Source organism: Quercus lobata, chromosome 4 (genome assembly GCF_001633185.2).
Source record: "Quercus lobata isolate SW786 chromosome 4, ValleyOak3.0 Primary Assembly, whole genome shotgun sequence".
Lineage (NCBI taxonomy): Eukaryota > Viridiplantae > Streptophyta > Magnoliopsida > Fagales > Fagaceae > Quercus > Quercus lobata.
The window spans coordinates 88,473,399-88,496,605 of NC_044907.1; the positions used below are offsets into that span (position 1 = coordinate 88,473,399).

Sequence of the window (23,207 nt, forward strand, 5' to 3'; positions counted from 1 at the left end):
TCTAATATTAGGCACAAAATATTGGCTTACAACAATTGAGTTGGTAAATTATTATTGAATCTTATGTGAGCTCATTGACACTAGTTTATAGTTTGCTGGACAAAATTGGCTCCTGCCCTTTTCGGGCAAAATAAGTAGCATTCTACTCCCTTTTTCAAACTAATTAGGGAAATGCCTCTCTTTTGAAACTCGACTTTCTCAAAATCAAGTTAAAACACTATAGTGACGTTTTTAAGGACCTATAGTGGCGTTTTGTAACTTGAGCTTCATGAACTTGAGTTATAGGTAAAAAAACTTGCATAGAACTTGAGTTCATGGAGCTCGAGTTACAAAACGCTACTATAGGTCCTTAAAACATCACTATGAGTTCCTTAAAACGCCACTATAAGCTCCTTAAAACGCCACTATAGGGCTCCAATTTTTTTTTTTTTTTTTTTAACTCGATTTTGAGAAAATTGAGTTTTAAAATAGGGACATTTCCCTAATTAATTTAGAAAAAAAAAAAGGTAGAATGCTACTTATTTTTCCCGAAAAGGGTAGAGACCAATTTTGTCCATTGTTTGCTATTGAAAAATTTATCACCTCGACAACTATGAAACATACTATGAGCAATGTGTTCACTCAAATATTTGTGCATGTGTTAGAACCTCATTTCATCTTCATTGTGTGTGAGTGTGTTTTTCGTTTTTAAAAAACAAAAAAAACTAATAAAAAAGTTTTTTTTTAGAGATAGTTTCAATTTATTAGGAATGTTTGATGAATTGGTCGAATATGAGTAGTAGACAATCATTTCATATAAACTTGTAAGGACACACTTCTCTGGCGGCCCAATAAGGATGTTGGGCTCGCGTACGAAAGATCCCTCACAATATGATTTGTAGAGAGTGGGCTTGAAAAGCTAGCCGCTGATCACGGGGCGATGTCCGATCCTGGCTTTATAGGAATTCAGGTAGAAAAAGGAGTTGGGCCTGAACATTTAAGCCCTAGGACGTCGTACCCTATGGAACGGGACTCCTCGGAGTTGATCCGAGGACCATTGAGGTCTTACCCCGGTTATCCAACGACGGACTTTCTCCAGTGAAGTCCGGTGTTGTTGAGATGTTCTTCCCCATGTGATCTTTCTTTTTTACCAGGCGGGCTGGGCCTCCTCTTTAGATTTACTTGCTTTCTTCTTTTATACTCGTCTGTGTTAATTGTCCTTCGTCCACGTGTAGGGTCAATCTTTGCAAGACTGATACTTGTCCCATCCGTCTAATCCCAGAATTGTAGGGGGTGGTTGATAAGGCTGCAGAGTACGGCTCTGTCAGGCGTCGGGCCTTATCTAGAAGGGTAGTATGGATAACTTCCCCAAGATATTCTGGATTTCCTTACTAATTTGTCCCTATACCAGTTTTCCCCTTTATTCTAGTGGGATTATGGATCTGCCGAGGACTAAACTGTCCTCGGCTGCTTCCCAGAAATTGTTTTTGTGCTCTGCGTTGTAGAGCTTGGGCCACAGCTCTCCTCGGATTGGGCCTTCGGACGCTCTAAGGATAAATGGGCCTACTCCACGAATTGTTGGGCCCCACAATAGCCCCTCAAAACCCTTCTGTCCGACTTCCAGGTTGGAAAGGAGGGTTTTGGCAAACCCGGGCCCTCAATATGGCCCATTTAATTTGACCCCGCATTTATGTGAGCGGTTTTCCGCCTGTCCACGAAGTTAGCCGTTTTTCAAGGGAGCCCGTTTAATCTGCTCGTGATCTGCTCCTGCTGATTGACTATCCCAGACACGCCTTTAGTAAATCCCCTTTACGAGGCTCATTTATGTCCGGCGGCTCATCTGATAAGGTGGGGAAGCGGAATGGACGCCTCTTTTTCTCCATATTCTTTTGGAAACTTTGAATGCGTTTAATTCCCTCTGTTTGGTTCTTCCTATAAGAAGGCAGGCAGGAGGCAATCACTTTCGTACAGACTCCTCCCCTTCCTTCTGAGATTTGAAACCCGTAGCCACTTTTAGCGTCTGCTTAGCCTGTCTGTTATACATCATATCCGTACACGTCCTCCATAACGAATGATGAAGGGAACACACTCCTCCTTAAAACACCATATCCTGACAAAACTTGAAATGGCTCGATCAGGGCAAGGGTGGCGCAGACTTAAGATCTGTCCCGCCTCTCTTTTAGCCAAAATCCGAAGCAGGGGCTCGTCATGTCGAATTCTCGGCGTGACTGAGTCGAGAACAACCAAGACCAGCACCACCCGGCTCCTCACGAGCGTACCTAATATGGCACCAGCGTGTTAGGAGTCAGGGCTGAGGCAGGGGCTAAGTGCTTCTGCTTCTCCCTCTTTTGCTCCCTGGTGCCCTCCCCCGCCCTCTTCTTATAGTCTTCCCAGCACCAGTTCCGTTCTGGTGCTTTCTCTTTTCCCTCTTTTGCTCCTTTTCTTTCTTTTTATCTCTTCTCTCTTCTTCTCCTCCTTCCTTACTCATGTCCTCCATCTTCTTCATCCGTCTCCTCCATCTTCTTCATTGATTTCTTCCTTACTATTTCCTTCTCCTTCAATTCTTCTTCCTTCTCCTTCAATTCTTCTTCCTTGTTCTTCATCCTTTTCCGAAGAAGGTTCTTGTCATGATATGAGCAATGTTGAGGCAGAGACTGAAGAGACCTTGAAGATGAGTTTAGAAGAAGCCTGACTGTTTACTTCTCTGTACTGCGAGTGTTATCGTTGCTTCAGCAGTTCTCCTTTTGTATAGGCTTGTTTGAGCCCTTTTTCGTACATTGTAATAATCTTCTTATATTAATAAAAGTGTTTATTATTCCATTTTGCATATCCCGTTTATGTTTTTGTATATTGGTAAATGCTGCTCGGCTCAATGAGAGTATCTAAACCGATGACAACTAAGACCAAAATACTTGATAATAAAAAGATGTTGCCATAACTCTAATATAAGTGTTTGGCCCAATAAGGCCGACCAGTGACAAGTAATGATTACCCATGCTGGCCGAGGAGAGAACGGGAGGCTTGATGCCGTGTTTGGGTCCGAGGACCATACAAGGCCTTGATTCTATCCAAAACTCGTAATAATAATAATTTTTATACTTGGTTTCCCCATAGGCTTGAGTCCGAGGACCATGCAAGGCCTTGGTTCAGTCCATAACTCGTAATAATAATAATTTTTTTATACTTGGTTTCCCCATAGGCTTGAGTCCGAGGACCATGCAAGGCCTTGGTTCAGTCCATAACTCGTAATAATAATAATTTTTTTTTGTACTTGGTTTCCCCATAGGCTTGAGTCCGAGGACCATACAAAGCCTTGGTTCTGTCCAAAACTTTAATAATAATAACGTTTTGTACTTGGTTTCCCCACAGGCTTGAGTCCGAGGACCATACAAAGCCTTGGTTCTGTCCAAAACTTTAATAATAATAACGTTTTGTACTTGGTTTCCCCACAGGCTTGAGTCCGAGGACCATGCAAGGCCTTGGTTCTGTCCAAAACTTTAATAATAATAACGTTTTGTACTTGGTTTCCCCATAGGCTTGAGTCCGAGGACCATGCAAGGCCTTGGTTCTGTCCAAAACTTTAATAATAATAATGTTTTGTACTTGGTTTCCCCATAGGCTTGAGTCCGAGGACCATACAAGGCCTTGGTTCTGTCCAAAACTTTAATAATAATAATAATTTTTTTTTTTGTACTTGGTTTCCCCATAGGCTTGAGTCCGAGGACCATACAAGGCCTTGGTTCTGTCCAAAACTTTATGCCCTCCCTTTTTTCTCTTTGCACCGGTCTTTCCTTAGGTGTCTCATAAGTTGCCGAGCAGAAAGTTGTCCTCGGTAACGTTTATTCCTTGGTGTGGGCCATAGTCCGTGGACTTCCATGTAGAACGGGCCTGGGCCGCGAATTTATTAGGCCCACAGGTTTAGAGGCATTTCCGTAGTCTTTGGTCACGCGGTACTTTTTGGGCGTCCCAGTATTCGAGGTGCGCCTTCACGAGGCTCCTTTAATCTCAGGGTTGCAGACGGCATTGGAAATCGAGCCGGAGACATTTTGTCTGTAGCGTTCCTTGGGACGCTGCGTGAATTAAATGCCATCACCTCTTCTTTTAAATAAATAGGAGAGAAGGTTGCTTTACTTTCACACGAATTCTTTAGTCTCCTCTCTTAGTTCATCATGTTTGAGGCGAGGATTGGGGCAAAGGAGCTCTCTCCGCCACAAAAGCGCTGTGTCTTCCTGAGACTCCAGATAGTGAGGTACAGGCCAAGGAGGCGTAGACTCAAGAGAATATTTCAATTCGAGAGAGGGGAAAGGATGTTTCTCCTTCTTTTAGTCAAAATCCGAAGCAGGTTCTGGTCATGCCAGATTTTTGGCATGCCCGAAGAAGGAATTTCCGCCATCAGCGCCGTCTGCCTTGTAGCAGGCAAATTTCTGCGGGAGCTTCCCAACTGCCGGCTCCCTGCATCTTTTCTGTAGATGGTGTTAGCCTGAGGTCAGGTTCTTTGGCTGCCTGAGTTATGGGCATGTAGAAGCGTCGAGGAATAGTTTCCTTAGACGACATCTTGGAACAGTAGCCAACCTCTCCTCTGAGATATCTCCTCGGCATCATCTTTACTCTTTTGTACTTTTCTTTTGCTTACGCAGTTAACTCTAATGTAAGCTGGTTTCAGCTTTTATTGCACACTGTACTGTTCTTTTGTCTTAATAAAAGATGTGTTTATTTCTTTATACATATATTTTTTTTGCAACAACCACTTTGGGTCTGAATATTAAGTCTAAACATGCCTTTAACAATATTCTGGACGGAAGAACACTTTAATATGAACCCTTATTAGTTTAAACTCGCAAATATTATCAAGTATAACAATGGTAATCCTCAATAGATTGAATTCATGGAACTAACCGAGATAGCTGCCGAGCGCTGCGTGATGCACGCTAGATGAATATCCGAGAGAGCAGCCGAGCAGCGATAGACTTGGATCGTGCCCTTGGGACAACATACTGTGCCGTATCGTATTAGCCCCTTTGGCACTGGGGATCTGCGGGTAGACCGGGGAACCCGTGCAATTAAAGACTGACCCAACTGTTAACGAGAAGTTCTCTTCGGATGGATTTTGAGGTTTATATGCCATAGTAGTTTTTTATGGTTGGTTTCCCCATAGGCTTGAGTCCGTGGACCATGCAAGGCCTTGGTTCTGTCCAAAACTTATGATCTTTTTTTTTATGTACTTGGTTTCCCCATAGGCTTGAGTCCGAGGACCATGCAAGGCCTTGGTTCTGTCCAAAACTTATGATTTTTTTTATGTACTTGGTTTCCCCATAGGCTTGAGTCCGAGGACCATGCAAGGCCTTGGTTCTGTCCAAAACTTATGATCTTTTTTTTATGTACTTGGTTTCCCCATAGGCTTGAGTCCGAGGACCATGCAAGGCCTTGGTTCTGTCCAAAACTTATGATCTTTTTTTTACTTGGTTTCCCATAGGCTTGAGTTGCAAGGCCTTGGTTCTGTCCAAAACTTATGATTTTTTTATGTACTTGGTTTCCCCATAGGCTTGAGTCCGAGGACCATGCAAGGCCTTGGTTCTGTCCAAAACTTATGATCTTTTTTTTATGTACTTGGTTTCCCCATAGGCTTGAGTCCGAGGACCATGCAAGGCCTTGGTTCTGTCCAAAACTTATGATCTTTTTTTTATGTACTTGGTTTCCCCATAGGCTTGAGTCCGAGGACCATGCAAGGCCTTGGTTCTGTCCAAAACTTATGATCTTTTTTTTATGTACTTGGTTTCCCCATAGGCTTGAGTCCGAGGACCATGCAAGGCCTTGGTTCTGTCCAAAACTTATGATCTTTTTTTTATGTACTTGGTTTCCCCATAGGCTTGAGTCCGTGGACCATGCAAGGCCTTGGTTCTGTCCAAAACTTATGATTTTTTTTTTATGTACTTGGTTTCCCCATAGGCTTGAGTCCGTGGACCATGCAAGGCCTTGGTTCTGTCCAAAACTTATGATCTTTTTCTTTATGTACTTATTTTTCAACCACCAGCCCCTACGCCAAGGCGGGAACAGTTGGCCTGGGGCTGGAAGCCCCTAGAGACGCCCGCGCCCTTAGCACTGCGAGGCATAGCCCCCAGCAGAAGTTTACGTCGGAGCAACAACTATATGTCGCCGGAGGCAGAGGAGATCCCAGAAATTTCCGCTTGCCAATGAGTTGATTCCACCGCCACCTGCGCCAACGCGCAAGCTTTCCCACAGACGGCGCCAATTGTAAGGACACAATTCTCTGGCGGCCCAATAAGGATGTTGGGCTCGCGTACGAAAGATCCCTCACAATATGATTTGTAGAGAGTGGGCTTGAAAAGCTAGCCGCTGATCACGGGGCGATGTCCGATCCTGGCTTTATAGGAATTCAGGTAGAAAAAGGAGTTGGGCCTGAACATTTAAGCCCTAGGACGTCGTACCCTATGGAATGGGACTCCTCGGAGTTGATCCGATGACCATTGAGGTCTTACCCCGGTTATCCAACGACGGACTTTCTCCAGTGAAGTCCGGTGTTGTTGAGATGTTCTTCCCCATGTGATCTTTCTTTTTCACAAGGCGGGCTGGGGTCCCCTTTAGATTTACTTGCTTTCTTCTTTTATACTCGTCTGTGTTAATTGTCCTTCGTCCACGTGTAGGGTCAATCTTTGCAAGACTGATACTTGTCCCATCCGTCTAATCCCAGAATTGTTGGGGGTGGTTGATAAGGCTGCAGAGTACGGCTCTGTCAGGCGTCGGGCCTTATCTAGAAGGGTAGTATGGATAACTTCCCCAAGATATTCTGGATTTCCTTACTAATTTGTCCCTATACCAGTTTTTCCCCTTTATTCTAGTGGGATTATGGATCTGCCGAGGACTAAACTGTCCTCGGCTGCTTCCCAGAAATTGTTTTGTGCTCTGCGTTGTAGAGCTTGGGCCACAGCTCTCCTCGGATTGGGCCTTCGGACGCTCTAAGGATAAATGGGCCTGGTCCACGAATTGTTGGGCCCCACAAAACTAAAATACTATTTTAATCTTTAAATTTTATCAAAAGTTTGTTTTTCATCTCCAAACTTTAGAAAGTTCATTTTTCATCCCTAAGTTTTGTAAATAGATTTTTTATAGTTTAGGGACAAAAATATAAATGAAAAAAAAAAGAACATTTTTTTAAATAGTTTAGTGATAATTTTTTTTTAATTTTTTTTTTAGTTTTAAGTTTAAAAATAAAAAATTTTCAATAATTTAGAGCCAAAAAATATACTTCCAAAAATTTAAAGCTAAAAAGTAAATTTTTAATAATACTTAGGGACCAAAATAGTATAGCAAGCTATATATATGTTTTGATTTTGATTTTTTTATTATTATTATTTTATTTTATTTTATTGTTTTGAATTTGGACCATGATTACGAAAAAAAAAAAACCGCTGTCAAAGTCGGAACGCGCCATATATGCCTCAAATAATCAAATTATCACTTTGTCAGTCCAAATTTGTAGTCACAGACACACAGAGAGAGATATGTTATCGCTTAGACTTTGTTGTTCACGTTCGCTTGTAATTTCGAAACCCTTTATTGGTTTCGTGGAGAAACTCTCGCTTTCTTCGCGAAGAAACGTTTCGCAGAGTAGCACCAGAAACCTCTGCTTCTGTGCGAAGCTGCTCATTGAGCCGAATGGACTCACTTCTTCTCAAAATCATACTCCACATGATTCTCCTCTTTCTGGTACCCCATTTTCCCCTCTTTCACTTCCTTCTGTGTTTTGTGATAGTGATTCTAATGGAGAAAATTTTTCAAATATGACAAAAATGGTTTTTTTTTTTTTTTTTTTTTTTTTTTTTTTAACTTTGTGTTTCAATTTTTCAAGGACAAAACATAATATTAGTGGTGGTTGGCCATTTGGGTTTTGTGCTAAAGTTCAATATTTGCTTCTATTTTGATGGATTTTTGCATGAAACTGTACTTATAAAATCTGGGTTTTGTAGTAAGTTTGGTAATTTTTTTTTGTAAAATGATGAGCAATTGTTATAAAACTTTAGGCATATAGTAATTGTAATGTGAATGGTGTGATGTAGGAATGGAGGAAGTTCTTGGGAGCTATGTATTTGGGAAGAAGAAGGCAACAGAAGTTGCTCACTTGTAAGTACTTATACACTGGATTCCCTGAAATATTGGTTTTATTTGGTTGTATATTTGGTTTTCTGTTTGATTCTTTACTCAAAATAAAAACCCTTTTAAGTTTGGATTAATTTGTACTTGATTTGAAACTTACATGAAAATTTTTTTTTTTTTGGAAAATTGAAAATGGGTTCTTTGTTTTTTTTCTCAAGTGGCCGTGGTTCGCTACTGCTGCAGTGTAATGACTTTGGCCACAACAATCTATGGTTAAAAGACTTTCTTTTGTGATGCTTAGTCTGCAATTGTTCTGTTGGATATAAATAGTGGTGACATTCTTAATGGTTGAGCTTATGTTAATATATTATCACTTCATGGGATATTATATGTCATGGTAAGAGAATTACATTGATCAATGTGGTAAAGTTATATTTTTGATGTTCAAAATACCAAACCTTTATTGACTAAGTGCAAAATTGCGAATTGATTAATTATTGGCGTTATGGTGGAAACCCTATAGAAGACAACAAACTGACTTAAATATATAAGTGCACTATAAATACCGGAGAAAATAAAATTTTTACAATGATAAATACCAACCTTCTGTAAGAATCTCTTTTCTGTACGAAATTGAATGCAAAGCACCTGATGTGCGTTTTAGCTTTTGGGGTTGTGTGTGTTTGCATGTGCATGTGTGTATAAAGTTTTTAATGAATTTTTGTTTCATGTAAGCATAAATAGGAGCATTAGGTTTGTTGGCTTACTCTCTACAAGTATCTTATCTTTCTGTTAATCAACAATTCATGGAAGCCATTTTTATGGTTCCAATATATCTTTCGTTGAATAATTATTGGCATACTCAATGATGAGATGCTTGCCATGCATATTCCATGCTTACTTCACTTCCTATCTTGCAAGTGATTTGCTCATCCTTTACAAGGAGATTAAGTTGCACCTGGTCATGCTGTCATTTATGACTAACTGCTCCTTTCTAGGAAATAATACCACATTCTAGATTTAGTGGTGAACTTTAAAATGTCTTTTTGTACACTGGCACAGATGATTGCAGAGCTCTTTTGCAATTAAAATGTCTTTATACTTAAGTTTATGAGCTGAATGCTGCTTGTGCTTTGGTGGGTCCATGAAATGAGCTTGTTTTATGGACTTTGTTTGACTCTGTTTACAATGAGCTTCTACAGGCTCCTGATGAGCCATTTTCAAGTTGGGGTTGGGCTCGGGCTCGGGCTCGGGCTCGACCTATTAAAAAACCCCATTGATATTTAGTCTGTGATCAATATTTGTTTGTGACTGATAACTGAATTAAATATTGTCCAATTTGTTCTGTGCCATTTCTAGATTGGGGCATTTACATTTGTATTTTGCATATTATTTCAGGCAATTGTGACCAGGCATCAAATATTTTCTATTGCCTATGTTTACCAGGGTTTGGAAACATGTTGTCCAGAAAGGGGATATGGTCATTGATGCCACTTGTGGCAATGGTTATGATACTTTAGCAATGGTCAAAATGGTCGCTGATGAATCAGCCAGGGGATGTGTTTATGCAATGGATATTCAGAATGATGCTTTAGAAAGTGCTTCTTCTTTGCTAGAAGAGTCACTTAATCCAAACGAGGTGCCATTATCTCACAACATTTTTTACTTTTTGGAAGTAATCTGTTTTCAGTTAACATATATGGAACTTTAGTTCTAAATTACATTACTACCACTGTCTAATGTTAATCCATAGACCATAGTGCATGAGTGCCAGAGCTGGAATTTTTCTGATTCCATAGCACATAAGCATCATTTAGTGTGCTAAGTATGTATGTATGTATGCAGCTTGTTTTTGGTGAATAATTGCAGAAGTCAATTTTATTATCTGTACCTGAAGGAGATACCAAACGTAATAATGCTCTGATGGGCCACTAAACTTACTTTCAGTGTTTTTAGAATGTCGATTTTCTTGTTGATGAGGCATTCAGTATATTTAGTAATGAAGGAGATTACCAAGATCTGTTCTTTTATGTGTTCAACCTTAGTTCACATGTTGGAAGACTGCATGTTCTGTTACAAGGCCTGATGTAGTATGCTGACTAGATATATTATTCTACTAAATATTGATCAGATATATTAAAATTCCTTATTTGTATAATTTCATTTGTCAATAGCCATTTGGTGGGAAGTAAATTCTCTGATAAAAGGATAAAATTGCCTGTCTTGGGAGCTCTAAGAATTTTTTAACAGCCTCCTGACTCCTGCAACTGTTCTACTTGAGTTTAATCAGAGATGTGGAACTTAGCAACCACTCCCCCCCCCCCCCCCCCCCCTGACTCTTGTCTGGTTCCGTTATATTTGATGTGGACTTTGTGGTGGGAACTAAATCGTCATGCATTTGAGGATATAAAAAATTTCATGGATAAAATTGATAGAGCTATTTGCTAGATCGTTGTTTGATTGATCTCATGTGTGGGGCTTTACTCATAGTAACTCCATTCTTGAGTTTTTAGAATAATTGTCTTTCTGTGCATGACCTTTCTAATCCTTGAGACTTCTTTGTGTTCACTTTCATGTACACAAAGTAGTCTTGTTTAATAAAATACTTATTTACTTATAAAAAAAGAGATGGTGTCATAACAGTACCGGTTGGCCTTGATCTCCCTTTTATTTTTTTGTGGAGTTCACTGGAGAACAAGACTAGAATTTGGCCTTTGTGTGTCACCTTTTTATTTTCACTTGTCGTCTCCCTCGATATCAGATCAGGTAAGAGTTGTGAAATGTGAACTCTTTCTAGTTGAGTAGGAAATTGAAGATAAGGTTTTTAGATATCCAAAAATAGGGGAAAAAATAGTGGAATTGCTAATATAGATGCAAACATGGTGAAATTCCCTTTAAATATCTAATTTATATCGTTCCTATTTCATCAGATGACCCTGAGGGACTACTTAGATATCTAATCTAGAACTTAGAATTGTTTATTTGAGATCTCTTTTTATTTATTTATGCATCTCATGTGTCAAATATGTAATTATGAACAACAAAGCTTACATACATATTGTTGATCAAACTGTTTAACCGTTGCTAAATGTATCATAATTGCACCATTTATACCATATGATATAGTTTACTGGTCTTTAGGAATTGGAGACATGTTGTATATTTTTAGGACTTATCAAAAAGTAATTGCATTTGTAATTTTTAAGTTGTAGTGCAATTGCTTATGGGTTGCAAATATGTGCAGAAAGAGCTTGTTAAACTCTTGCCCATGTGCCACAGTAAAATGGACAAAGTTGTTCCAGAGGCCTCTGTGAGGTACTTACTATGACTCAAGTTTCTTACAATCTTTATTTAAATGTTCTGTGTTTATAAGCAATGAAATGATGTAAATTATTAAGTTTTCCAATTGATTAAATACAAATTTACTTTCTGTTTGCTTTTACCTTTTCCGACTGAAACTTTGTTACAATCTTTACTTTCATAAGGACCTCAAACGAATACTCAATTATTTGAAAATATGAGATACTCCAACTTTAGTAGACACGTTTATTGAAACAATATGAGTTAGAAGAATTTACTTATGGTTTCAAACTTCAGGCCATCTCACTTGCATCATTAGGCTTTAGAGGTGGCTTCTCAAAATTGAAGAGTTATGATGGAGTTATTAAAGGGAAATTAATGGCTGATGCTTCAATATACACACACACACACACACACCATGTGTTTACAGTCCATAGCACTTTCACTTTGTTTTAAAGGCAGTGATCCAAAATGGGTATATTTATATTAGTGAGTAAACATGCTAGTTCCTTTTTTCCCCCCTCTCCTTTTCCCCAGCACATCTTCTTAGCTTTCCTTTTTTATTCTTTTCTGATCCAACTCATAGTGGAGGTCTGTAAGATACTTTTATGCTTCAGTAGATGAACTTTTCACATCCAAGCTCTTAAGACAGCGCTTAGAACCAAGATTTGTAGGGAACACATAAAAATGCTATAACATGGTATAAATATTGGTACAACTAGCACGAGTAGCTGCCACAAATAGCGTCCCTGATATATATAATATATATAGCATGTTCACTTGGTCATTTAATTCCGTGTTTGCAGTGGAAATATTTACATCAACTGGGAAATATTAAATAAATAAATAGTGACTGCATTTATGATCATGTAGTTGAAAAATTATCTAGAAAGAAGACATCCAATCATCTATAGCAATTAACTGTGTTATCTATTTCCTATAAAAAAAAAGAAAAAAAAGAAAAAAAAAATGAAAAATGAAAAAAGAAAACTGTGGTATCTATTCTACAAGCAAGGAGAAGATAAAATTGGTTCCATTTTTGTATTTATGCTATTATATTTAATTTTAGTTATTATAATTATTTTGTAACCTTTTATGGATTCATATAAAATCAGGAAATATTGTAAATCATATTGCTGTATTTTATCAAGAACCACAACACATGCATTCTGATCAGGAAAAAATTGATGACCTGGGTGCTTTTAGGCTTGTTGCATTCAATTTAGGTTACCTTCCTGGTGGTGACAAAAAAATAATTACAAAGCCAGAAACAACACTACTTGCACTGGAAGCTGCAAAGGGAATCCTAATGCCAGGAGGGCTTATCAGCTTGGTGGTTTATGTGGGGCATCCTGGCGGCTGGTGATACTTCTTCTCTTGTTGATTCTTATGGTTATTAATTTTCTTTTGCTCACTATGCTAGTTTTCAATGAATGATCTGTGCTTTATCTGGCTCACCTATCATAACCTGGTTGACTGAAGCTTGTAACATGCTAATGTGGTCAGTCAAGGCCAAATTTTAAAGCTCATGCGTAATTTTGCTCCCAATTAGCAGAATGAACAATTCAAAGTTACTTTTTTTTTTTGCCTTCTTTTTATTAGCCAAATTAAGTTTAAGCACGAATTCCAAAGAAACAAATTTCTGGCACTCCATCCCCAACCTTCCAAGTTCCAACTTAGTGGCTTGCCTTTCTATTTAAGTTCCCTTAGAGCAGTATGATTTTGGTGAAAGTTTCATTGTTATAAACTTTAATCAATATATAGGTAAAATGAGTGAGGTTACATGAAGATTGATTCGGTATTATCCTATCATAGGTTCTCTCCACATGAGCCATATAAATGTATAATGATTAAAATATTTGATGTTGTTTATTATTTAGGCAATTTTTCCTTCTTTTTCCCCCCCAATAAGGGACTTTGGTGCTTATGAACTTCTTAGAATGTTAATGGTTGAATATGCATTAATAGATACATATTGGGTTTTGCTATCCAGGGCAGAATCTGAGACTGTACACACTTTTGCTTCTAAATTGCCAGTTAACAATTGGGTCTGCTGCAAGTTCCAGATGTTAAACCGACCATGGGCTCCCATACTTGTTCTCTTATTCAAAAGATGAGTCATTTTGTTTTCCTAGTTTTAAGGATTTTTGTACTTAACCATTTCCTACAGGCTCTCATTCTTATTTTATGTAAATATTATACAATCGATTGAATCACAATGCTTCTCTCATCCCTGATATTTTCTTCAGTTTATAATAACTTCATATCAACTTGAAATATTGGTCAACATGTAAATCTTTCTTAGTCAATGGATGTTAAGTGCACTTGGGATGCATTTAAAATCTAATGGATTTGAAAAACAATTTCTAGTTAAATAGCTAGATATGTTCTCTCATGTTTTTAAGGGAGACATTTAGGTTCAAATCCCTCTCCCAATTATCGAATTATCCACACACAAAAAGGAGTTAAATAGTTAGATATAAATTTAGTATGTGTTTGGATTCCACGTCCACGGCTGTGTTTCGCATTTCACGTGTTTTCTCTCATTTTTTTTTTTTTTTTTTTTTTTTTTGTTCAACCTGCAATTGTTGACAAGTCAACTATGAACAGTGCACCTGTGTACTATTCACAGGTCTCACAAATTACACTTTTCAGCAATTTTTTTATTAAAAATGGTTCTCACAGTACTATTTACACATTTAAAAATTATTTAGCTACAGTGTTTTTAGTTTCAATTTTTAGCTTCAGCAAAAATAAGCTGTATCCAAACGGACCCTTAATGACACATAATAATTTGAGTTTTGGAGATTTTTTTAATTTTTTTTTCAAACAAAGACTTGTAACAATATTGTTTTGAAATAATATATTACATCTACTCATTTCAAATCCATTTATTTACAATGCTCAAATTTATTCATAAAATTTCATCAATAGGAAAGAGTTATCATTTCATATTTTATTCAAGTCATTTAAATAGAATATAATTTTTTTTTCTTTTAGTCAATTCAAAGGTTTGGCTTGTATTCAATGCATTAGAGCATTAAACATGACATAAACATGATATGTATCGATCTCGTATCTTGTCCAATGCATTGGACAGAAGTCTTGCCCTCTATCTAAATAAATTATTGAAGTGAAAAACTTCATCTTCAAATAAGAAACTAAATTTGTCACGACCCAAATGGTGATGCCAACTCCTAGTCGGCTAATCAGGACCTTGGTTAAGTAGTAAACTCTTATTAATCATGATAACATCCTGATTAAGACTAATCAACTCTAGGAAAATTACCAACAGTGTATCAAAATTTTCTTATGTTTTGTTTTGCATTATGCACACAACGTTTTCGATGTTGTGAAATTTATTGCGTAGGATATGAGATGAAATACTCTGTGTGGTACTTTTGTAAGGCTAGCAAAATTATTTTATATAATAACTTATTTATAGAGACTGGTTATGAATAATAAAAATAAAATAATGACTCTAATACTACATGACAATAGCTTCAAATAGATATTGTTACCCATTTCTTTTCTCTACAAATAGTTGAATCTTTGACATCTGAAGAGATAATATTTGATAAAAATGTGAATAGAAATTATGAAATTAATAGTAAACTATTTTACCAAATAAGAACAAAACCAATCTCATGATTTTATTAAGTTATTATAAAGAATCAGTGGTTGGGTTGGGCTTTCCTAGATGGAAAAGGAGGAGTCCGTAATTGACACTGAACAAAAGACGAAAAGTGGAAAACAAAAAATTCGATCGCGATGGGACTCGAACCCACAATCTCCCGCTCCGGAGGCGAGCGCCTTATCCATTAGGCCACGCGATCTTATGGTCAGGAACTGCGATGTTAATTATATATTCGGAACCATGTAGCGTCTACATATATATATATATATATATATATATATTTATATATTTAAGGGGTGCTACATCCACAACATTTTCATAACAAATCATAGATAGTTAGTTGTTATTGATTCAAATTTGAACTTAACAATAAGATTACTTTTTTGTCCCAATAATAACAACTAGTAACAACTTGTCACTTAAGATTTATTGTGAAAATGTTGTAGACATATCATTTTTCATATATATATATATATTTTTTTTTCATGGACTAAACAAGTGAGAAAGCTTAAGGGTTGATTTGGTTGCGTGGATTTTACATTTTAGTGGGGAGAGATAGAGAGAAAATAATATTTTGGGGTGTTTTGTTGGGTTGATTTTAAAAATGTGTATTTTTTTTTTTTGGGTGTATTTAAGTCATTAATGCATAATTATAAAAACCGTACCAAACCACCAGTTAAAATGTGAACCAAAGCATTATTTGGAATGGTTCGGTGTAAAATACCGAATATGCAAAACCCATTATCAAACCTATTGCACGAGTTAATCCTTTTAACTTGTGGATAAATAAATAATAAAAAAAAAAGCGTGTGTATTTACTAATCTACTGAAGATTAAAAAGATAATTTGATAAAGACATAAAGTGATAAACATTAAAGACTAAAATACTAAATAGATAAAGTAAAAGTCAATAACTGCCATGGGATGAGAGTTGAGATTAAAGACAATAAGAGATAGTGATGAGAGTTTTGAGACCTAAAGAGATAAAGAGATATTGATAAAATTATATATGCAAGTGATAAAGTGATGAACTTAAAAAAAAAAATAAAAAAAAATAAAAATAGAGAGACAAAAATAGAAGAACTTCTACACTAAAAAAGTCAAAATTTATCCAACTAAAAAGTTAGATGATTAAGCTAAAAGAGTCCAACATCTTATATATGTGTAATCTCTAGGGTTTAATGATTAAGCTAAAAATTTATTTTGATTTTCTATGAGATATGTTATTTCAAGACTTTTGAACTACATAACTTGGTTATTGGATGATTTATGTGAATGATGTGTTTATTTTTTATTTTTTATTCTCTAACTTTATGTCATATGATGTGTAGGGACACGATTTTTAATGACCCAAGGATGACGTTGGGCTCGTATGTAAAGGGCCCGAACAATACGATTTGTAGAGAGTGGGTTTGGAAAGACTGGACCTTGGTTGTTGGACAACGGTTTAGTCAGGATTTTCATGGAAGCCCATACGAAGGTGGATTTGGCCTGTATAGCTAAGCCTTACACGGATGTGGTTTGAAAGGTCTGACTCCTCGGAATTAATCCGAGGAGCATTACCTTCTCGCCATTCTTCCTCCTTTTTCTCCTCCTTTTTCCGGGGGCCCCCTTTTTTTCTCTCTTTTCCCTTTTATACTAGTATTTACTTCCCCTTCTTCATCTACGTGTCAGTTTCTCCTTATTTGGGGTAATTACTCGTCCTATCAATCCATACGTCAGAGTGGTTGGGAAAAGCTGGATAGCATGGTATGGAGTATGGGCTTGTCAGGCGCTGAGCTCCACATTATGGTGTTGGCAGCTTTCTCGTTTGTACTGCTCTTGTACTGAGTTTGTCTTTTTCTTCAGGTGTTTTGTGAGGTGTTGAGTGTGAGATCGTCCTCGGCCACATTCTTGGGCCATTAAGGGGCTTTCGTCATACGTCCTCAGCAGTAGGCTCCTCGGCTTGGGCTTTGGGCCCTTAATGTGAAGTGGGCTGGGATTTCAAATTTCAGGCCCCACATGATGTAATTTGTTATTGTTATAATTTATTAATTTACCTAAATGGAGCATTTTTTTCTTTTAATAATTATAAAAATATATTATTTAATTAATTAATAAACCTACAATTCAGCAAATGATGATTAAACTAGTAAACCAATTCTTTGGCCAATCAACCTCCGATGCGGTTTTTATTATGATTTAATATATTGTGGTTTTGTTATGAATTGCCAAAGAAGGAGATTGTAAAATCTGTATTTTTAGGTTGACAACCATATTTTAAGGAAAACTGATGGGGCTTAGTGTTTTCTCCTCAAACTTAGTAGAATGCTATACTCCAACTTTTCCATCCCCAACTAAACAAAGCCTAAATTTGTCTTGTTCGGATGGTATTTGGAAAACCTAAACATAATTGTTGGTTTATCTATACTACTATTTAAGGGGTTTCCCCTCTTTGGGATCCTTATTTTTTTGGTTAAAAAATGCCTTTATATCCCTATGTTTAAGTGAAGACAAAACTAAATAATAATCTGGTAAAAATAAAATTTTAACTCCTATTAAAATATTGCCTAAAAAATAGGGCCACTCTCTTGTTGATTTTCAAATTGCTTTATCTATTTATAAATTCTAAATACGTAGTATTAATGAGAAAACGAGTAAACCTTAAATTAAAATGAATGAAAAACTATGACAAAAAAAATCGCACGCACAAAGCATATGTGATGAGACTAGTTATCATAACAGGTCTTATATAATAGCCAAATTAGTAGAGATGTAGTCAATTCCATTATAGATTATAGATGAATTCCATTATAGATTATAGATGTAAGCTGTTAAAACTTAAAACCCAATCAGAATAAGGGTTTATATTATTTTTTTTTTTCCCTCTCTCATCTTAATTTACTTCTTAATATTTTCATACATTATAGCTAGGATCTTGGAATTCATTTTTGTAGTGTCCTATCTTACGAGAGAATTCCTCTCCTTTATTAGTGATTTTTACCGTCGTTCTACTTCTTTGAACAATATTTTCTGTCACAAGTTACATGTTCAATCTACCAGTTTCTTAAATAGGTCAGAAGTCTAGTATATATATAAAAAAAATAATAAAAAATGCTCATTTACAAGATTCTTTTTTTTATTTTTTTATTATTATTATAAAAAAAAAAAAAAACACATGTAGTAGCTAATACACATATATTACACCCTGGTCATATTTGACATTGAGGAGCCAAAAAAAATTCTCAACTGGTAGATCTGTCACAGAGGTATATTAGTGATCTAAGATGGTTAAATCTAGAGAAAGAGCCTCCCTTTCATCACATCATAATTTATATTTTATACATGTAAAATAGTATACAAGAGTCGCAATATCAAGCCTCAAACATAATACCAAATGTTCTTATCTCATCTTTGAGAAATATACTAAACGAAGCAAAATAATAATAATAATAGTGATGATGATAAAGTACATAGTATTTTCACTTTAACTTCATCGAGAATAGTCAGTTCAAGAGGAGCTATTCTTGGTCTTGTATCGGTAGAGAACACGTTTTTTCTTGAGTGATGAATTCTCAACAATGATCACAACTTTTCCCGGTTCGTTGTTCTTAAAAGAGTTGCGAATCGAAGACTCTTGTACACCCAGCTTCCTGTCTCTTTGAATGATAAGGCCATATGATCCCTCATCGCTTGGTAAAAATTCCTCTCTGTAATTCACTTCCCAGCCCAAGATAATCACGTCCCAGATTAAAGTAGTTCCAGCCTGTTAATACCACCAAACAATAACCTTTATCAAAGTTGGACAATTACTTGCTAAGTCATAGAATTGATCTTATGAAAAAACTAACAAAGTTGTTTCTAATGCTTTTTCTAACTTGAGCAAAAGTATGTTGTAGAGTTGAGAATCTGGGTTATATAGAGTAGGATAAATATAATTGCACAATCATGATTTCAAGTCAGAATGTCAATTTCTTTTTCAGTCGTTTGTAAAAGTGTGTGCATTAAGGTATATGTAATAAACACGACTCCACCTAGTAATATACTTGGTTCAGGCATTCATATTTCATGGCTTCCAAATAGAAAAGAGAAATGTCTCAGTGTGTACCTCTAATACTGGGATCTCAATATTTTCTTTTGATCCTGCCTTGACGAAAACTTCCCTAACAGGATCTTCAGCTGAGAACTCAGACTCATTTTCCTGCTTAAGCCCACCATTAAGGACAAAAACTTCCTCAGCAGCAATGTACCTGCAATGAAGCATTTAGTTAATTCCAATATTTCTAACTAGACCCATCTCTAAGTTAGCTTAGATATTAGAGACCTTGTAGGGTTCTTACTTCAATAAGGTTTCTGAAACTCTAGCCGGGCGAGCGAATACAAACTTGCTCCTGGTTCTTTGGGTTAAGAAGGGTGAGAGTAGAGCACTAAAGGCGTAATACCAGAAAGGGACATTGATGAATACCTATAACAAAGATAAGTGGTTCATCATTAGTAGCATTGAGAGTAAATTGAGATATGCAAATTCAGCTTTGTAAAAGAATTACAAACTATCTAGATGCAACTCAGCAGAACTAATATGAGGATAAACTTAAACGGCCTCGTTAGAATTTGGAAGTCAAACGAAAAGTTGAAAATTCTTGGAAAACTTTTAGAAAATGTGTATGTTTAATATAATAACATATAGTTGGCAAAGAAAAATTTGTGAGGTTATAAATGAATAAACAAGTTCTAGCAAAATCCAAAGAATTGAGCATGTTTATCTTCAGGCATACATAGGTACGGCAATCCAAACAGGCCAGAGACGAATGAAATATTCATACATGGATACATAGGTGTATATATTCAGTGCTAAACTTATTAATAATTTTACTAGAATAAATCTTACAAAGTGAAGTGACAATTAATTTAATTGGTTTCATATCAATAACATAATAAATAAATTTTTAGTTATTTTTTTAAGAGTTTAAAAATTGACATATCAATTTGAAAAATCTACACAGTAGAATTTTTAAGATCAATAGCATCACTCATATGTATTTATTATAAAAAAAATTATGAAGAATGCATGCAAATTATCTTGTTAGGTCTTCACAAGCATTTACTTCAGAAACTTGTGAAACATAAATCACCATGAATGAAACTAATGATTGTGAAGAAAACCTTACATTTTTTGCAGCAAATTCAGGATAGTTGTCTTGGAGGGTCACAATCACTTGTCTGGCAGCAAGCCTAAACTCCTTCCTTGAGGGACCTGGAGAGTCCTTAAGATCAATGATTTGGAGCATTGAGCACACACCCCCAGGTTTGAAATCAAGCTTTTGAATCCCCTTCTCCATCAGCTGAATCCTCCACCTCAAAAGCTTTTCACGCTTTTCTTGGGTCCCAAGTATCTTGTTGTACATCTCATTATCTCCAAGCAACCCAAAATTGTTGTAGCACACTGGGTGGCCTTGGCGATCCACACCATTAATGTAAGCAAGGGATTCAAAATCAGCATCAAAATTCTCATTCAAGATCGAATCGATATTGTTTTCCTTCCTCCATTGAAGTGTATTCCTTAACATTTCAAATGCCTCATTGACCTTGAACTCTCTAGCCCTCAAGAACTTCAATAGTATTACATCAGTCGTGGCAGTGTCTGCTTTGCTAGGCAATAATGGTACACCCCAAAGAGCAATATCCTCATCAACAATAACCTTTTCTTCCTCAACAGCCACATGGGTGCTTTCCTTTGCGCCCTCTTCTGTGAGTTTCTTCTTTTCTTCAGTATCTTGCTTTGACTCTTTGCTCTCTTTGGCATCATTGTTCTCAGCTTTTTCTTCTTTAACATTATTGTCACTCTCTTCTTCTTGTTTCTCTTTATCTTTGCTCTCTTTTTCCAATGATGTTGCATTTGCTTGTGATTCAATTTTCTCTTTCTTCCCCTTCAATAAAGTATTCCCATGAATTGCTTCCTCAACCTTCATTCTCAGCTGAGACAATGCATTCTTCTCACTCTCTTTCAAATCAGAAGAGAAGTTGCTCTCTTCTCTGAATGAAGAACTCTTCTCAATTGTAGGAGGTGGTGATGAAACAGCTTTTTTTTCAGCTTCATCTGTCTTCTCCAATCTTTCATAATCTTTCTTCGTATTCTCAGTCCCTGCCTTCCCACGAATAACTTCCTCAATCTTCATTCTCAGCTTGGCCAAAGCCTTCTTCTCGTGCACTCTCAAATGAGAGAGGAAGTTGCTCTCTTTCTTAGAAGAACTCCTCTCAACATTAGGAGATGGTGAAACATCACCCTTTTCAGCTCCATTTTCCTCCTTCCTCACCACCTCTTTCACTTCTTCAGCTACATTCTTTGTATTCTCAGTCACCACCCTATCGTTTTCATGCACATCCTCTTTCTTTGGTTCTCCATTTTCTTCTACAACTTTCACATTTGCCACTGTGACATCTTTGTTTTCAACATCCTTAGATAAATTTTTCTCTACATGTTTTCCATCGGTCTCAGTAATTGTTGCCATTTTGAAGTTTGTTTGATTGAATTCAAGAGTTTAATTCCTAGTAATTCTGGCAATGAAATGAGAAAAAGAAGAAAGTACTTGGAATATATATATATGGGATAGATAAATGTAGAGACGATAGAGTGGAAGAACACAGACCTCAAACCTCTCCCTTTTTGACTCCTATGTTTTCTCTCTTCCTTTGTTTGGTATGAAAAGAGAGACCTAGTTAATGGTTATATTTTTGAGTTTGACAAAATCATCAATACCTTTACAACAATGTAACTTTTGCAACTTAATATTGTTATTTACTAATTGAACTATCTAGACTCCGTAATTATTTAAAAATTTTACATTTTTCACAAAAAAAATGTATTATTTGTACAAATAGATTCATAATTTTAATGATATTGATATCAAATTTGATGCCTTCTATCAAAATAAAAAATAAAAAAAATGTGATGCCAAAAAAATTAGAATTTGGACATATGAAGGGAAAATCCTTAGAGCTCTAAGAATTCGGGAACATATAATGTAAGGTTTATTTTTGTTAATTATTATTATAATTTGCAAATAATGTGGACTGAAAATTCAGGTTTGGACACCATAAATGCATCCTCGCTCAAATAAAAATATAGAATCTTCCATACCTAAGGACAATATTTATTTTGAACGAACTTGGCTAGAAATTAATTGGCATAATACAATTTTTTTTTAATAAAAAAAACCTTGCCTAGAATATTTGCAATTTTGACAATTTCAACCCAAACGGAAATAAAATGGACAAATCACTAACTATAACATTGAGATTATAGTCTAAGATAAATGAATTTTCTTGTATTCCTAACTATATAGATTTCATTAGTTAGATTTTTGTTATTTAATTTTACTATTTTTGCTTAACTTCTGTAAACCATAAAATTAACCAAAAACATTTGTTGTATGAATTTTAAATGTTAGAAAAATTCCATGGTGTTACTTTTTAGGGTATGCCTCCTAATTGAATCGTTAAAACAAATGAAAAAAAAAATGGATAAAAAGAAATATAAAAAATAAATAAAGACTGTAAGGACACGATTCGTAACGAACCGTAACAGTGTTGGGTTCGCACGTAAAAAGGCCCAGACAATATGATTTTTGTAGAGCGTGGGTGTAAAGAACTAGGTTAACTGTGGTCTCTCCTCAAAAGATTCACTCTCAAGAACGTTCAAGGTTTTAAAGTTGGTACAATGAATGTTTTTCTTTAGTGACTAGCGCAAGTCCTTTTCTCTTCTCTAACTTTCTTCTTTCTTGTTTATGTCTGTTCTTCTCCTTTCTTTTTCTGTTCCGATTCCCCTCTTTCATGCTCTTCTTTTAGTTTATATACTCCCCTTTGCGCTCCATCCTTACCGCACATGTGTAGGTTGGGTCCGGAGGATTTCTTTCTGTCCCATCTGGCACCTCTTGGAACTTCCTATGGGCAGCTGTAAGGCTGCTTCCTTACTGTTCAGGTATCACCTCCACATTAATGCGGCCAGAGAGTTGGTTGAGAGGTCATTAATGCGGAGGCAGCTGTAGTTACAGATATTTGTTTGCCTTATCTCTTTCATCCTTAGTCGGTTACTCTTATCCTTTACGGTGACCTAATTCTGAGATCTGATCGCAGTAAGACCACGTCCCGATCGTCCTCGGACGCGATCGTCCTCGGACGCATACTGCCGAGGAGTATGGCG

General features: G+C 36.4%; 2 protein-coding genes and 1 non-coding gene across 4 annotated transcripts; 1 reads left to right on the forward strand and 2 right to left on the reverse strand.

Annotated features, from left to right (window-relative positions):
• The first annotated feature begins 7,471 nt into the window (after positions 1 to 7,471).
• Positions 7,472 to 13,657, forward strand: LOC115983770 (putative rRNA methylase YtqB). Of its 2 annotated transcripts, none has more exons than XM_031106543.1 (6): positions 7,472 to 7,704; positions 8,055 to 8,118; positions 9,538 to 9,730; positions 11,336 to 11,406; positions 12,598 to 12,753; positions 13,385 to 13,657. In XM_031106543.1, the coding sequence occupies exons 1-6, from the start codon at positions 7,500 to 7,502 to the stop codon at positions 13,506 to 13,508; spliced, it is 813 nt and encodes a 270-aa protein (XP_030962403.1). In that variant the 5' UTR covers positions 7,472 to 7,499; the 3' UTR covers positions 13,509 to 13,657. The 2 variants fall into 2 exon arrangements, with proteins under 2 accessions (XP_030962403.1, XP_030962404.1); XM_031106544.1 differs by having other exon boundaries at positions 13,390 to 13,471.
• Positions 13,658 to 15,154: 1,497 nt separating this feature from the next.
• Positions 15,155 to 15,227, reverse strand: TRNAR-CCG. Its single transcript has one exon. It is a non-coding gene; the product is annotated as a tRNA-Arg (tRNA).
• A 3,291-nt stretch (positions 15,228 to 18,518) lies between these two features.
• On the reverse strand, positions 18,519 to 21,551 carry LOC115983423 (patellin-4-like). The gene is made up of 4 exons (XM_031106094.1): positions 20,176 to 21,551; positions 19,348 to 19,472; positions 19,116 to 19,257; positions 18,519 to 18,773 (listed from the first exon to the last, which is right to left on the reverse strand). The coding sequence occupies exons 1-4, from the start codon at positions 21,514 to 21,516 to the stop codon at positions 18,519 to 18,521; spliced, it is 1,863 nt and encodes a 620-aa protein (XP_030961954.1). The 5' UTR covers positions 21,517 to 21,551.
• Between the last annotated feature and the right edge of the window lie 1,656 nt (positions 21,552 to 23,207).